This window comes from Scyliorhinus canicula, chromosome 2 (genome assembly GCF_902713615.1).
Source record: "Scyliorhinus canicula chromosome 2, sScyCan1.1, whole genome shotgun sequence".
Classification (NCBI taxonomy): Eukaryota; Metazoa; Chordata; class Chondrichthyes; order Carcharhiniformes; family Scyliorhinidae; genus Scyliorhinus; species Scyliorhinus canicula.
In genome coordinates, this window is record NC_052147.1 from 61592788 (window position 1) to 61609730 (window position 16943).

Consider the following 16943-nt stretch of genomic DNA (forward strand, 5'->3'; position numbering starts at 1 on the left):
ATTGTAATCCACTGTACAGTTCCAATCTGAAATGTAATGATTTTTAAAATAAAATTCTTACCTTATGACACCTTTCAAAGGCCTGTCTGGTCTCCTGCAAAAGATTGACAACTACTTCCTGTGACAGGAAAGTCTCACCATGTGTGTCAATACTTGGCCCCAGTGGTAAGTTGGTACGTTGGCGAATTCGCTCTTTTAGATCCTGAATCCTACAAAATGCACATTCATTATTTCACAAAATCATCCGTAATTTATGTGCACAATGCCTTGCAACTGTATTAATTCACAGAAGTCAAGCATGTATAAAAATATAGATAGCGAAAAAAAAGACTTGAGAATGTACAGTGTTAAGTAATTTATTACACTGATGCCAGATCTGCTTATAAGTGACATTTCGTAGCCATTTGAATCTGTGTAACATTATAGCCATAACAGAAGCTATCCTTTCCTTAAAAAATTGAGTTCAGTGCACAGAATTACTGATCCTCGGCCTGCATCCATTTCCTGCAGGTTGTTTAACCCCGTCTAACTCTCATGCGATCTCTGCTAGGGTGCAGCTCTCATGCTCTCTGTGTTAGTGTGAAGGGCTCCAAAGCTTTCATCGCTTGAATAAATTTTCATGACCACAAAATTACCCATTGAAATAGTTTGCTCCTAATTACGCCATCTTAACGTGGGGCTTCTGATCAGTGGAAGTTATTTGAGAGGTTCTAGCACAATATTTTGTCAACCATAGTGGCTGTCATTTTGATAATAATCGTGTCTCGCACTCAAGTAACAATTAGAAAATCAACAAGTAATAATGGGATTCTTGCTTTGAAATCGACTATATGTGGACATTTCAAGACATGAAACAGTTATTTCTCTAAACTTGAGGACATTCACAGGACTTCCTGACTGGTTCATGGCTCTATAAGTCTCCCCTGAATTTCAGAAATAAATTTTATTGGGGGAAAGAAAAAATCAGACTCAACAATCTTTCTAATCAACTGGCCTGGATCAAGAGATGAAAATGATCAGAGAAGTTAATAAAGTGAAATCTGAATTGAAATTGTTTTCCATCAACTGCCATCTGCGGGAGGAAACCGGAGGACCCGGAGGAAACCCAGGCAGACACAGGGAGAAAGTGCAGACCCCGCACAGACAGTGACCCAAGCCGGGAATCGAACCTGGAACCCTGGCACTGTGAAGCAACAGTGCTAACAACTGTGCTGTCTTTACAGAAAGCTTTCATAATGTGCAAGCCAATTCGGAGGTATGTCTAAAATTAGGTGAAGCACTTTGAAACACAAGTGACAAGTTCACATAATTTTGGATGAATCAATGTATAAACGGGGTAGGTTAATCAAAGAGTACTGGTGCCTCCAAATGCCTCACCATTTGTAGTGTGGCTTTGCAGCACTACAACTGTTCAACTATTGCAATGAGGCAAGTTCGTACTTGCGTGTACAGAATCAAAGCATTGACTTTTCATCTAAAAGGAATAACTCTTCCATTCAACAGAATGCAGAGGTTAATATGGGGAAAACAAACTTCGATGTATACAGATAGTATACACACACTTGGGCAAACTCAACAACTTTAAAAATCAGCTGCATTAAATTACAAATTAGTTTCTTCACACTTCACTGTACTGCATTTCCAAAAGCTTTTTCAAAGCACTGTCCCTTAAATTTAATTATGTAATTGTACAGACATACCAAGCATTACAAAAGGGGACATCGTGATGGCGTGCACCTGCTGTGCATTCAGGTCATGGTATTTAATTAGATAAATTCATAAACGCGCTTCATGTATAGACAAGCTAAGCTGGTTTCTAGACTCTTCTGTGAAATCCAAATTGGATGTCAGGCCTGAAGCAAACTCAGTCACCAAAATAATCATTAAATTGGCACTTTAAATGGCTGCCTATCAAAGATAAGAAACCTTTATTGTATTAATCTGATAAATTGTTTGATTGGGATATAAATGACTTGAGTAATAAGCATATTAACAAAGTGCAAAGAGAGGAATATACAGATCTTGGCAGATTTTTTCCAGAAAGTGTAATATGAACAATTTTTAAGGAAAAATTTGACTTGGCTGAACTGGCAGTCACCATTCAAGCTAAGAGGTCCATTAAAAATTATTTCTCAAAGGAGGAAAGTGATCATTGCTATGGCAATAAATAATTTTTTAGAATGGGTCATTTGGGAGAAAAATAGCCCAAGAGCAATGAAATGAAATCACCAAACCATTCTTTTGGATTGACCCATTGCATATCGCTTTCACTAGATGAGAATGGCCCAACTTAATCTTCATCTGAATTTATGTTTCACACATCTCTCAGTTTTTCGCTACAGGCTTCATAAACTGATTTACACTGAATTTGTCATTGAGGCAGCTTTGATGAGATCATGTACTACCACATCGTGCTTCATAAAAAACTAGATTACTTTGAATTCAATTATGTTGATCAGGCTAAAAAGATTATCTACTGCAACCAAAACCTTCAGTGTAAAACAATTTAAGAAATCTGTTCCAGTACAGCTATAACCCGGGCATTGACTTGGCAATATGAAAAATTGCCTAGGTATGTCCTGTACACAAATAGCAGGACAATCCAACCTGGCCAATTACTGCCCCATCAATCTACTGTCTATCATCAGTGAAGTGATGGATGGGGTCATCAATAATCAGTTTGGGTTCCGGCAGGGCCACTCAGCTCTTGCCCTCATTACAGCCTTGGTTCAAACATGGACAAAAGAGCTGAACTCAGTGAGGTGAGAGTGCCTGCCTTTGACATCAAGGCAGCATTTGACCTAGTGTAGCATCAAGGAGCCCAAACAAAACTGGAGTCAATGGAAATCATGGGGAAAAGCCTCCACTTGCCGGAGTCATACCTGGAACAAAGGAAGGTGGTTGTGGTGGATGCAGGCCAATCATTTTAGTTCCAGGACAGCACTGTAGGAGTTCCGCAAGGTAGTGTCATTATTCCAACCATCTTCAGCTGCTTCATTAATGACCTTCCTTCCGTCATAAGATCAAATTTGGGATGGCTGCTGATTATTGCACAACACTGAGCATAATTTGCAACTCCTCAGATACTGAAGCAGTGCATGCCCAAATGCAGCAATGCCTGGACAATGTCCAGGCTTGGATTCATAAGAGTCTAATAACACTCATGTCACACAAGTGCCAGGCAATGACCATCCCCATCAAGAAAGAATCTAACCATCACCCAAAGGCATTCAATTGCATTGCCATCGCTGAATCTTTACTAACAACATCCTGGGGGTTACCATTGACCAGAAACTGAACTGGACCAGCCATATATATATATATAGTGGCTACAAGAGCAGATCAGAGGCTCGGAATCCTACAGCATTTAACTAATCTCCTGACTCCCCAAAGCCTGTCCACGATCCACAATGTACAAGTCAAAAGTGTGATAGAATAATCTCCACTTGCCTGGATGAATGCAGTTCCAGCAACACTCAGGAAGCTCAACACAATCCCGGACAAAGCAGCTTGCTTAATTGGCACCCCATCCACAAACATTCACACCCTCCATCACTGACTCACAGTAGCAGCAATGTGTATCGGATACAAGATGCACGATAGGAACTCATCAAGTCTCACTAAGCAGCACCTTCCAAACGCAAAACAGCTACCATCTGGAAGGACAATGGCAGCAGACACATGGGAATGCCACCACCTGGAGGTTCCCCTCCAAGTCACTCACCATCCTGACATAAAATATATCGCTGTTCCTTCATTGACGCTTGTTCAAAATCCTGGAACTCCCTCCCTAACAGCACTGTGGATGTACCAATGCCACAGGGACTGCTGTGGTTCAAGAAGGCAGCTCACCACCACCTTCTCAAGAATATCATGTGAAGATGCTGGCGTTGGACTGGGTGGGCACAGTAAGAAGTCTTACAACACCAGGTTAAAGTCCAACTGGTTTGTTTGGAATCACTAGCTTTCGGAGTGCAGCTCCTTCATCAGGTGAGTCAACCTGATGAAGGAGCTGCGCTCCGAAAACTACTGATTCCAAATAAACCTGTTGGACTTTAAACTGGTGTTGCAAGACTTCTTACTGTTATCAAAAATAGTAAGGGATAGGCAATAAATACTTGCCTAGCCAACGATGCCCACATCCCATAAATGAATTTTTAAAATTTACAGTCTTGAAAGTTCAAAACATCAGAATTCTTTACAGGATGAGACTAAAATTTTGGAAAAACTAAGCTTTGGTTCCAGAATCAATTTGGTGACCGATTATGAATGTTGTCAGTAAACGTTAGTCACACCCAATGTTGCCTGTAAGGAACGCATTTGCACAGCAACTCTGAACGTAACAAGCAACAAAAACACAATTTACATATTCACATGGCACCTTTAATAAAATAAAATGCCCTATAACATTTCACAGAAGCACTATAAAATAAAGAAAGAGTCTCACAAGAATATATTAGTTCAAATGATAAAACGTGTGGTCAAGGAGGTAGGTATTAAGGAGTACTTCAAAAGGAGGAAACTGAGGCAGAGATATAGAGGGATGTATTCCAGGCCTTGGGCTTAGGCAAGTGAAGGAACAGTCACCAACGGTGGAACAATTAAAATTGGGGATAGACAACAGGCCAGAATTAGCGTGCAGATAGCTCATCCAAATTCTGGGAAAGGAGGTGATTACTGAGATATGGAGGTAGGAGACCATGAAGGATCTGACAACACGGATAAGAACTTGCTTAACCAGGAGCCAATGTAGGTCAGTGAGCATAGGAGTGCTAGGTAAATGGGATTTGGTACAAGTTAAGACATTGGCAAGTGTTTTTGTGTGACTTCAAGTTTACGGAAGGGAGATTGTGGGAGACCAGCAAGAAAAGAAACGTTTTGGAATAATCACATCTAAAGGACACAAAGGTATGAAGGAGAGTTTCTGCAGCAGCTGAGCTGAAGCAGGGGTGAAGTCGGGCGATGTTACAGAGGTGGAGAGAGGCCGTCTTAGTGATGGAACGAGTGAGATTGGCAGCTTATATCGGGATCAAATGTGACCACGGTTGTGCACAGACTGGTATAATCTTAGGGTGTTACCAGGGAGACAGAGCGAGTTGATAGTTTAGGAAGGGAGTTTGGATTGAGGACAGAAACCAATGGTCTCAGTCTTCCCAATATTTGATGGAAACAAATTTTGCTCATCCAGTACTGGATGTCAGACAAGCAGTCCAAAAATGTAACAACATTTGGAGGTGTCGGGAGAGGTGGTAGTGAAGTCGAGCTGGATGTAGTCAATGCACATGTGAAAACTAACACTGTACTTTTGTATTAGGAGGCAGCATGGTTTTGTGAAGGGGAGGTCATGTCTCACTAACTTGATAGAGTTTTTCGAGGAGGTCACAAAGATGATTAATGCAGGTGGGGCAGTGGATGTTGTCTATATGGACTTCAGTAAGGCCTTTCACAAGGTCCCTCATGGCAGACTGGTACAAAAGGTGAAGTCACATGGGATCAGAGGTGAGCTGGCAAGATGGATACAGAACTGGTTAGGTCATAGAGGCAGAGAGTAGCAAAGGATGAGTGCTTTTCTGATTGGAGGGCTGTGACTAGTGGTGTTCCGCAGGGATCAGTGCTGGGACCTTTGCTATTCGTAGTATATGTAAATGAGTTGGAGGAAAATGTAACCGGTCTGATTAGTAAGTTTGTGGACGACACAAAGCTTGGTGGAATTGCGGATAGCGATGAGGACTGTCAGATGATACAGCAGGATTTAGATCGTTTGGAGACTTGGGCGGAGAGATGGCAGATGGAGTTTAATCCGGACAAATGTGAAGGAATGCATTTTGTAAGGTGTAATACAGGTAAGGAATATACAATGAATGGTAGAACCCTCAAAAGTATTGACAGTCAGAGAGATCTAGGTGTACAGGTCCACAGGTCATTGAAAGGGGCAACACAGGTGGAGAAGGTAGTCAAGAAGGCATACAGCATGCTTGCCTTCATTGGCCGGGGCACTGAGTATAAGAAATGGCAAGTAATGTTGCAGCTGTATAGAACCTTAGTTAGGCCACACTTGGAGTAGTGTGTTCAATTCTGGTCGCCACACTATCAGAAGGGTGTGTAGGCCTCAGAGAGGGTGCAGAAGAGATTTACCAGGATGTTGCCTGGTATGGAGGGCATTAGCTACGAAAGGTTGAAGAAACTTGGTTTGTTCTCACTGGAATGACGGAGGTTGTGGGGTGACCTGACAGAGGTCTACAAAATTATGAGGGGCATAGACAGAGTGGATAGTCAGAGACTTTTTCCCAGGGTAAAGGGGTCAATTACTACGAAGCATAGGTTTAAGGTGCGAGGGGCAAGGTTTAGAGGAGATGTACGAGGTACTTTTTTTACACAGAGGGTAGTGAGTGCCTGGAACTCACTGCCGGAGGAGGTGGTGGAAGCAGAGATGATAGTGACGTTTAAGGGGCATTTTGACAAATAAATGAATAGGATGGGAAAAGAGGGATACGGACCCATGAAGTGTTGAAGAGTTTAGTTTTGACGGGCAGCATGGTCGGCGCAGGCTTGGAAGGGCCAAAGGGCCTGTTCCTGTGCTATACTTTTCTTTGTTCAGATTGTGTCTCCGAGAGAAGGCATGCAGATGAGAAACAGGAGGGGACCAAGGATAAAACATCTGGGGACACCAGAAATACCCACGTAGGAGTAGGGAAGAGAGACAATTTCAAATTATATTCTGGATATAATTAAATAAGAATGAAACCAGGAGAGAGCAGTCTCACTCAGCTGGACAAGAGTGGGGACGTTGAGGAGGAGGCTGGGATGGTCAGCTGTGCTAAAGGCTGCAGACAGGCCAAGAAGGATGAGGAAGTAAAGCTTACCTTTGTCAGTCACATACAATATAATTTGTGACTTTGATAAGTCTTGTCCTGTCCTGTGGCAGGGGCAGAAATCTGTTTGGTGGGATTCAAACATCTGGAAAAGAGGGGAATGAATTTGGGATGGTGGAGGGAGGTTGGATTTCTGAGGAGGCTGCTCACAAATTGTCCTGTTAGGTAATGTACAAGGCTGGTTGTTGAAAATGTAATAGTACCATATGTCGAAATGAACTGGCCGCAAACAAAACATTACAGGGAGTATTGGTCAAGTCTCATCAAGACGTGGTCAGTTACCAAGACTTTAATGAGTATTGTCTGGTTTACTTCATCTCTGAAGTACAAGTCACACTATCACCTCATACACTCGACACTTAATTTATGGTTTTGAGTTCAACAATTTCAGACCATAACCCCTGTCCTTTTCACTATGATAGCTGGTGGTGGTGATCCTGTCTTCCATTTACACCTTTCCTCTAAGCACATATTTTGTCCCATTACTATCTCTCTTTACTTTTCACCATCATCTCTTTTCTCTTTTAATTTTTCCAACTTTCCATTTTATCACAGACCTTCCTGTTTGCTCTTACACCACCCTTCCGTCCATTTCCCCTGCCTGGCTTTAAAAACCTCCATCTCCAAGCACTCCAGTTCTTTCCACTCTGCTCTTCCCTCCACAGGTGTTGCCAGACTTGTTGAGAATTTCTGGTACTTCCTGTTTTATTTTAGAACTCTAGCATCCGTACTTGACCCAATTTATGTCAATGTTTTAATTTCAGAGCTGAAGTCTCAAAATAGTTCATCTTGTACCCAATCTAAAAGTGAGGGTAGCTATAACCAAAAAAGTGATGTAAAAAGTGTTGAGGGTGTCAGAAAACACCAAAAACCATGATCAATTTCTTTAAAAATTGCTTCAAGTAAGCCACTTACCCTCCAGAGCCATAAGACCTTTTTTGATGATTTTTGGAATCGTAATAACGTTGTAACACCATACTATTCCTAGTTTTCAAGTACCCAGTCTCAATTTCTATATAATTTTCCAGGTATGAAATGAAAATGCCTTTGATCATCTTAGCCAGAAAGGTCTGTTTATCAGTGCCAAGGTCGAATTCTGCTAACTTGCTTGCTAAATTTGTGGTCCTGTAGGGCAGAAACACACGAGAAATATTACATTTTATTAGCTGCTCCCAAACCCCTACCAATAGTACTCTGCCAACTGCAACAGCGCATTTTTATTATATATTAGACCGAGCTGATTTGACGTTCAGGTTTCCCCTTCATTTGTGACTTTGACCCAGCTTGACATGTTCTCCAGAGAGTTGAGCTGAGATTTAAATGATACTGCCATGCTCGTTTTAATTTAAAACTATATTCCATCATACAAGGCACAGTATATTAGTGCATGCTGTGCCACTATGGGGCTCTGGGTAATCTGTTAAAAGTAAGTCTTGCAAGTATCAGGTGTTTGGGTTTTTTTCTCCAATATACGGATCACATACCAAGGAAAATTAAAAGAAATTCAGGCAAAATGTGCAAATACAAAAGCAGTTTACTAGCTTTCATGTTATGAAACAACAGCTTGAAGTGCAGTCATCAACCTGAATGAAGGGGATTAATACTCAAAGTTTATAACTGCAGTACAAGTGCTGATATTGAAATAATTCCCCAACAAGTAGCAATGGCCATTGTTACAAGACATCTGAATCAAGGAAGGCTGTTTCCTTTCAGTCAGCCCTCCACAAAGACCTGCATGTCCCTCATTGCAATATCCAATTGTTTCTCAAATAAGTATTATGTTTTTAGCTTCTCAATTCTATCGGGAAGTCCCATTCCATAAAATGGTCAATATGTATGGAGACAATCTTTGATTTCAGTTTTCTTTTCTCTGGTTGAACCACTTTCCCCATTTTCTTATGCCTGCAATTTAATTTGAATTAACTTTTCAGCTTCAGTTTTGCTGAAAAAGAGAGACATGCTGTCAAAGCTTTTCATCTTGCACTCAGGACAGACAGAAGAATGCCAAATTTCAAAGGGAGCAACAATTTATGCTCCATGAGAAAAGGCTATTGGTTGACTGGACGAGCTTACTCCAATTGATTGAGTGTTTGCCATTGAGAATGCACCAGGAATGTACCACCCTTCTCTTTAATTCAAAAAGCTCACAATGCCTGAACAGGTTCCTTTTGCATGCAGAGGAGCAGCTTCTATTAAGAATAATGGAGCTGCATTGCAAACCCAACTGATAATCTCAAATTGATTGTTAGTGTAATTCTTAGCACATTCAGATTGTTCAGCAAGTGCAGTCACGGAATTGCATCTAACATTAGACATTAATGGGCGGCACCGTGACACAGTGGTTAGCACTGCTGCCTCACAGCACCAGGGACCTGGGTTCGATTTCAATCTCAGGTGACTGTGTGGAGTTTGCATTTCTTCCCGTGTCTGCGCGGTGCTCCTGTCGAAAGATGTGCAGGCTAGGTGGATTTGCTATGTTATATTACCCTTAGGTGGGATTGCATGGATAGTGCAGGGGAGTGGGCCTGTGTAGGGTGCTCTTTCAGAGGGTCGAGCCAGATATCATGGGCCGAATGGCCTTCTTCTGCACTGTAGAGATTCTATGATTATATTTGGAGTTTAGTAAGTGTGAGCTGGTTGAGTACGGAGAGATGCACTGTTTGCTACAATCCACCTGCAGTTAAGTTGTTGGCATGCTTAAGTTCTTCAGGTTCAATTTTAGAATTTGAGCACAAAAAAACTGAAGCCTGCTTCAATACTGAGCGAGTGTGGTACTTTCAGAGGTGCTTCGGTCTTTTGGATGAAACATTAACCAAGGCACTCCTGGCCCTCTCAGGTGAAGGGCAAAGATCCCAGGGCATTATTTCAAAGAAGTGTCAAAGAAGTTCTCCCCAGTGCCCGAGATAACATTTAGTTCTCAATCAACATCACAAAAACAGATCATCTGGTAATTATCACACTGCTATTTGAGAGAGCTTGCTGTGTGCAAATTATCTGATGTGTTCCCTAAATTACAACACTGACTACGCTTCTGAACTAGTTTAATAACTGTAAATGGGATATCCTGTAGTAACAAAAGGCTAGATACATTTTGAAGTTGAGTTACATCCTACAATATAGCCGAGACAAGTGTACAAATACTATGCAATACTGTACTTTAGAAAACGAGAGAAAAGTATCTCTGCATTTAAAGAAAAATGTAATTGATCTCAACACATACAGCGCATCAATCATGCCACTGGTAAAACTTCACTTTAAGCCAAAACAACGATGGAAAATCTTTTGCAGACTGTTAATCTATGATCCCAAGAATAAAAAATCTCTTTACATTTGAGGATTATTAGTTCACCTCTTCCCCACCCCTATAAGAATTCCAATATGCATCATGGGAAGCAATACATTAAAGTCCAGCCTTTCGATACTTCCGTGTTCCCATTTTCACTTTCTGATGCTTTGTACTATGTACAGCACATCATCCCCATCACCTAAGCTATATTTGTTTATCTCTGTTCGAAATGTCCGAATCTCTGCACTGATTCTTTGATAATGTAAATTAACCGATCCCATATTCGAGCTGTGCTCAAAGGGTGTACCTAAGATATCAGCTTCATTATTAATTAATTTTGAAAAAGATCTTTTATTTTACAATAGCTGTTAATCAGATTTGTCTTAGTCGTGAGGCTTTGGAATATAACACAGGCTGGTATGGTAGGTGCCGATTCTCTGAATACTTTCAGAGGGAAGCAGACTAGTTACTGCCAAGGCCAGGAATCACACACTATTAAATGTAGGTATCTTTATAAATCTTTATAATTCTTGGTTCATGTGACTTGGGGTGGGAAATCAGAGAGGGATTTTTCAGGATATATTTTACCCTTGCTAGCCCTGGATTCTTCTAGTTTTCATTTGACCGGGATTTTTAAATGGGTAAAGAATAAATTTGCCAGTGCTGGAATTCGGAAACATAAAGCAAAGATGTGGAGTATACACGTTTAACAGCTTCAGCGAAGAGAAACACAGGTTGTTTTAGAGTACTCAAACTGCCCAAACCAATGCTGCCCTCGCATGGCTGGAACCTATCCAATTGAGTCCCATTCAAAGCGTGTTTCTCCATTGCAATTTTGCCATTTGTGAAGTTTCATGGGAATGTAATATCTTAATTAGTTGAGTCAATGACTGACACTTAAAAACATTTTTGAAAATGAGCCATGAATACTTTTTTAAGGCACAATACTGGAAACATAAGTATGAGCTTCTTCTAACTAAAAAGGTATATAATGTGGTAACATTTTACCTTGTATATAGGTCATACAGATTCTTTAAGTATTGTTCTGCATCAGACCTTTTGCTTTCTTCTAAACGATCTCGGATAAAACCCTGAACAGATATGCAAAAGACAATTATTTCCAAATCTAGAATTTTGGATATAAAATCTGCGACCAGCAAATGACAATAAACTGAGTCCAACATCAGTGAAAGTGCACAGCAAATAATCACCTCTGCAGATGACAAATTCAAGTGCAACCACAAACAGTAATAAAAATGCTCAATGTTGTAATTTACTTTTGAGAAACAAATTAGTTAAATGCCTTACTAAGTAACAGTGCTGATGCAAAAGGAACATTTCAGGTTAATTAAAGGCTGGCAATGTGTCACAAAAGATAATTGGTTTGAGTGTCAACAAGATTTCTAAACCGAATATCTAAATCGTCAAATGTTTACTATTCTTAAAATGTGGCACACGTGTGTTTTTGTTTGGAAATAGGAGACAAACATACTTATGTTACAGGCACTAAGCATAGCAAAGTCAAGACAATGCCACGAAATAGGAGCCACTCTTCGGACCACAACACAAACTCCATTCGTTGCTTCTGACTACATCTCCCTGCCTGCCCTCAAGGACAAAACAGATATTTTGCAACCCAGGCATCCCATTTGACTCTGACCCAATATTTGTTCCATTATCAGGAATATTGACGATCACCTCTGTGACAATGTTTATCTGTCTTCATTCCTCCCTCGGCTCATCAGCTGCCGTCATCCACTGAAACCCTCATCCATGCCTTTGCTATCTTTAAACATGAATTTTCCTACACATTCCTGGCCAGCCTCCCATCTTCCACCCTTTATAAACTTGGTCATCCAAACTTCTCCTTTTTCACATTTTCATCAAATTTACACCCATCAACAAATAATCAACAGTAACAAATACAATGGCAATCCCCCGGCCAACAATCCCTTTACCCCCCCACCCCAAACAGGCCCCGACATTTTAAATACAAACACCAAAGAAAAAGAATCAGGAATCCACCATCAACCCACAGATAATCACCAATAACGTATACATTCCAAATACCTCCCCCACCAATGTTTGATGACATCCAAATCTTGAAAATGCATGATCAACAAAGCCCATGAGTTGGAGAACCTTACCCTCAACTCAACTTCACTTTCTCGAGTGTCAAGAACTCCAGCAGGTCCCCTGCCACGCCGATGCACAGGGTGGAGAAGCTGACCGCCACCCCAACAGGACGCGCTTTCAGGCAATCGGCGAGGCGAAGGCGAACACATCTGCCTCCACACCCGCTTCCAACCCCAGACGATCCAACACCCTGAATATGGCTTCTAGGGGACCTGGTTCGTGTCTTATGTGCATCACCTGCAAGATTTCCCTGAAGACCTCCTCCAATACCCCTCCAGTTTTCGACAGGACCAAAACATATGAACATGATTTGCGGGCACCCCCCTCATCACAAACATTCTCTACCCTTTCAAAGAGTTAGATCATCCTCGTCCTTGTGAAGTGCGCCCTATGCACCACCTTCATCTGTATCAGCCACAATCTCGCGCACAAAGTTGAAGCATTCACCCTCCGGAGCACCACACACCATACACCACAACCCCTCTTCCATATGCTCCCCCAACTCTTCCTCCCACTTTGCCTTAACCCCCTCCAGCGATACCTTATCTTCTCCCAGAATTACTCCATAAATTGCCGATACCACCCTCTTCTCCATTCCCCCTGCCGTCAGTACTTCTTTCAACAATGTGGGGGCCGGCGCCACCTGAAAGCCCTGTACCTCCTTCCTAGCAAAATCTCGGACCTGCATATATCTAAACATCTCCCCCTGCCTCAACCCATAATTCTCCCCCAGCTCCTCCAGCCTCACAACCCGGCCCCACAGAAACAAATCCTTTAAATACCCTAACTCCCCGTAATCTCCCTTTTTACTGTCTTTTTTTTTTTGAAAATCACTCCCGTGATGTACATTGGACGGCAAAAACATGTAAACTAGTGTTGCAAAAGAAAGTTTAATATGACATGGAAGGTGAAATTATTTGGAGTGACAAAAATAGGACTAAAGTTCTCTCAGACAGTTAACAACAAAAATTAAATATTGAATATTTTATCTAAATTAAACAATATAAGTAACTTTTGTTGAGATGGTACCTTTTGTTTAATGAAGCATTTCAATGCACTTCACAGATGTATATTTAAACAAAATTTGACCCCGAGTTGTGTAAGGGCTGGGTCTCAAGTGTTTGTTCAAAGGGGTAACTTTTAATGAGTGTTATAAAGGGTTGGGGAGGGCAAGGAAATGTAGAGACATGAGACAGTTGCAGGGTTGAAAGAGCTTACAGCGAATGTAAGGAAGGAAGCAATGGATTTAAGAACAATGAAGAGAATTAAAATGGTGATGCTGGTAGTGTAGGTTGGTAACTGCAGGTGTGATGGATGAACAGGACTTGCCTCAAGTTAGAACATAGGCAGAAGCATTTTGAATGACATCAAGTTTATGTCGGGTGGAAAGTGGGATGAGAGCCAGGAGAACATTACAAGAGTCAAAAGCCAAGAGATAGCAAAGCCATGAATCAGGGTTTCAGTAACAAATGAGCTGAGACAGGGAAAGAACTGCAAGATGTTACAGGGATGGAAGTAGGTATTCTTGATGATGGCACAGATGTATAGTAGGAAACTCACCTCTTATAAAAATGAGATTCTCTACCAGGTTAATGCAACCAATGGGCTGGTGCCTTAAAATAATTATTTTCCTTGGTACAACAGTATCAAGGTCAAAGATTGGTTTATACATGTCAAAAAAGTAAACAACTGGTACGGTTCTAAAGGGACAGAGGGAACAATGGGTATATGTGCACAGATCTTTGAAGGTAACAGAGCAGGTTGAGAAAGTGATTAGTAAAGCATACAGGATCTTGGGGTTTATAAATAGGGACATTCAAGTATAAAAACAAGTAGGTTATGGTAACCCTATATGAAACACTGGTTCAGCCTCAACTGAAGTAGTGTCCAGTTCTGGGTAGCATACGATAAAGTATGTGAAGGCATTAGAGAAGGTGCAGAGAAGATAGCCGAAAATGATTCCAGGAATGAGGAACTTTAATAACATGAATAGATTGAAGAATCTGGGGCTAGTCTTGAAGAAGGGAAAAGTAAGATAAGATTTGATAGAGGCGTTCAAAATTATGAGGTGTCTGGACAGAAATAGAGAAAAATCTATTCCCATTGGTGAAGAATCAAGAAGCAGTGGAGACTGATTTAAGGTGACTGGCAAATGAAGCAATGGTGACATGAGTAAAACCAATTTTATGCATGGTGTGGATGCCGGCATTGGACTGGGGTGGGCACAGTAGGAAGTCTTACAACACCAGGTTAAAGTTTGTTTGGAGTCACTAGCTTTTGGTATGCAGCTCCTTCATCAGGTGAGTCCTTTATGCAATGAGTGGAGGCATATTTGACCAAAGCCTTCAGAAGAGAATTGGATGATTATTTGGAGAGGAAAGGAATTGCAGGGTTGTGGGGAAAATGTGGGAAAGTGGGACTTGGATGAATGGCTCTTGCATTGAACCCCCGGAATGAGCCCGCCCGCCGATTGGTTGCCCCCAAATGCGGACCTGGCCACCGTGGAGGCCCCCCCGGAGTCGGCTTCCCTTGCCCCCCTAACCAGGACGGCCCCCGCAGCGACCCGACAGCTACAATGGGTGAAATGGCATCAATCTTTGCTACAGCCATTCTTTACATCAGTTAGGGCATGAGTAGATGGTCACACGGCTGGGATTTTACTTCTTAAAATTATTTTAAATTGAATGTGCAATAGTAAAATTTTACCAGAAGTTTAATCTCAAAAATGTTTTGTATAAGTTTGGCCATCACATTCTCTGGACTGCTGAAGACTTCACGAACTTCTTTATTTACTCGTTGGCATAATGTAGCTGTATCTTCAAATAAATCATTCCTGAAATATGTGACCTACACAGAAAACATCTTAAATGTTACAAATCATGGAATCCAATTGATTAAGATATTACAGTAAATTACAGTTAGAGTTGAAAATATATTTTGCACAAAGAAAAAACTGTTGAACATTTAACAGAAGGAAATAAAACGACCGCGCAGAAGATGGATTACAACAGATTACCTCCTGGCACTGTTTTATATATACGTCCACACAGTGAGAATATCCCTAAAAGAGAGAAAGTAGATACTATATTTTAAAAGGGCTAAATGAAAGCAAATATTCTATAAAAACTGTAATTCTTAGTTCCTTGATTGCAATGGGTTCCCATAAGAGCAGTGAATGTCCCTCTGTTACTCATTTAAAAATCAATTGCAAACAATAAATTCATATTTCGTTAGTGAGATAATTAATTTATACACTAAACTGCATGCACGCACATTTGCGCGCACACACACACGCATACAGGCAAGGCTGGCATAGATAGATCAGCATAAAACAAGAAATGCTGAAAACTCAGGTCAGGCAATATTTGCATTTTTCTCTCTCCACAGATGCTGCCTGACCTGCAGAGTATTTCTAGTATTTTCTGTTAATATTTCAGACATGCAGCATCCACAGTATTTTGCCTTTTGAAAATATGAAGTCCATATTGAAGTAGGTAGATATGAGAAGTTGACAAGAATGAGATAGATGAGAGAGACTGACACAGATAGGAGATAGAGGAGATTGAAATTAATATGAAAGAGACTGAAGTAGAGATGGAAGTATTACGGGCATGAGATATTAGCAAATGAAGTAGATAAGAACATAGGAATCAGTCATAGGAGTAGGCCAGTCAGTCCCCTGAGCCTGTCCTGCCATTCAGTCAGATAATGGTTGATCTGTGGCCAAAGGTGACAAAACAAGCACCAGCAACTACAAACCAATTAGTCTTGCTTCTCTCCCTGTACAATAAGCTCCCTGTATAATAATGAAAAAAATCAAGAGCATACTCGAAGCCTACCTGGGCTATAATAAGTGAACAGCAGTCAACCTTCCCTTCAGAAGGGAAATTCCTGCCTGATCAATCTCTTTCAGAGACATCTAACAGAGATTGAAAGTCCCTTCAAACCTGTGGGGATTTGGGGAAACTTTGGGAATGTGTAAGAAATCATTTCAAGAGTTGAAAGCTTTTGGAACTGGTTGCAGAAGAGGAGAGACATGAAATTGATCTCCAGCATTGGAGGTCTGAATTGAGAAAAGATCAGAAGCACTTCAGTTTTCAGCCTTGAAAGAAAACATCTCAGAGATGATCTTAGAGGTATAATGGCCAGATGATGCACTAAAAGTAAATATGGAAATTACTTTCAAAATAAAACGCAAGAGTAGGATAGTGGTTAAGGATTAAACCAGAGGTAAATTTAAGTTATCAGGAACTGTTCAATACATGGCCTTAAATTTCTTGCAGCAAGCGAAAGAGCAAATAAAATTAACCACAGCTATGAGAGACCAGAAGGTTTTCTGATTGGTTTTCCAATCACTTTGTTTGTCCCTCTAACTGAATAATCCCAAGTATGAAGGGGAAAAATTAAAAGATTATGAACATCAAATTATCTTGATTAACTTTACCCACTAAATGGCCTTGTGTGCTTTTCAATGCCTTTTAACTTAATCTCAACTTCTTCTATGTGCCTAGGTGCGCGCGCGCGCGCACACACACACGTGTGTCATGGGTGCGTATAATATGTGAAGTCCTGAACTCTACCAATTGCAGACTCTAGCATTATTTACAGGTTTCAATTAAGTTATTTCAACAGCTATAAAGTATACTTTT

At 40.9% G+C, this 16943-nt stretch overlaps 1 protein-coding gene across 1 annotated transcript in view; it reads right to left on the minus strand.

The window, feature by feature from the left end:
• Positions 1-16943, minus strand: part of exoc5 (exocyst complex component 5) — an 81869-nt gene that overhangs the window by 20297 nt on the left and 44629 nt on the right. Inside the window, exons 8-12 of the mRNA XM_038779758.1 lie at positions 15311-15355; positions 15001-15141; positions 11167-11249; positions 7788-7997; positions 62-209 (exon numbers count right to left, since the gene is read on the minus strand). Of these exons, the coding sequence (XP_038635686.1) occupies positions 62-209; positions 7788-7997; positions 11167-11249; positions 15001-15141; positions 15311-15355 (627 nt within the window). The remainder of the gene's footprint in view (positions 1-61; positions 210-7787; positions 7998-11166; positions 11250-15000; positions 15142-15310; positions 15356-16943) is intronic.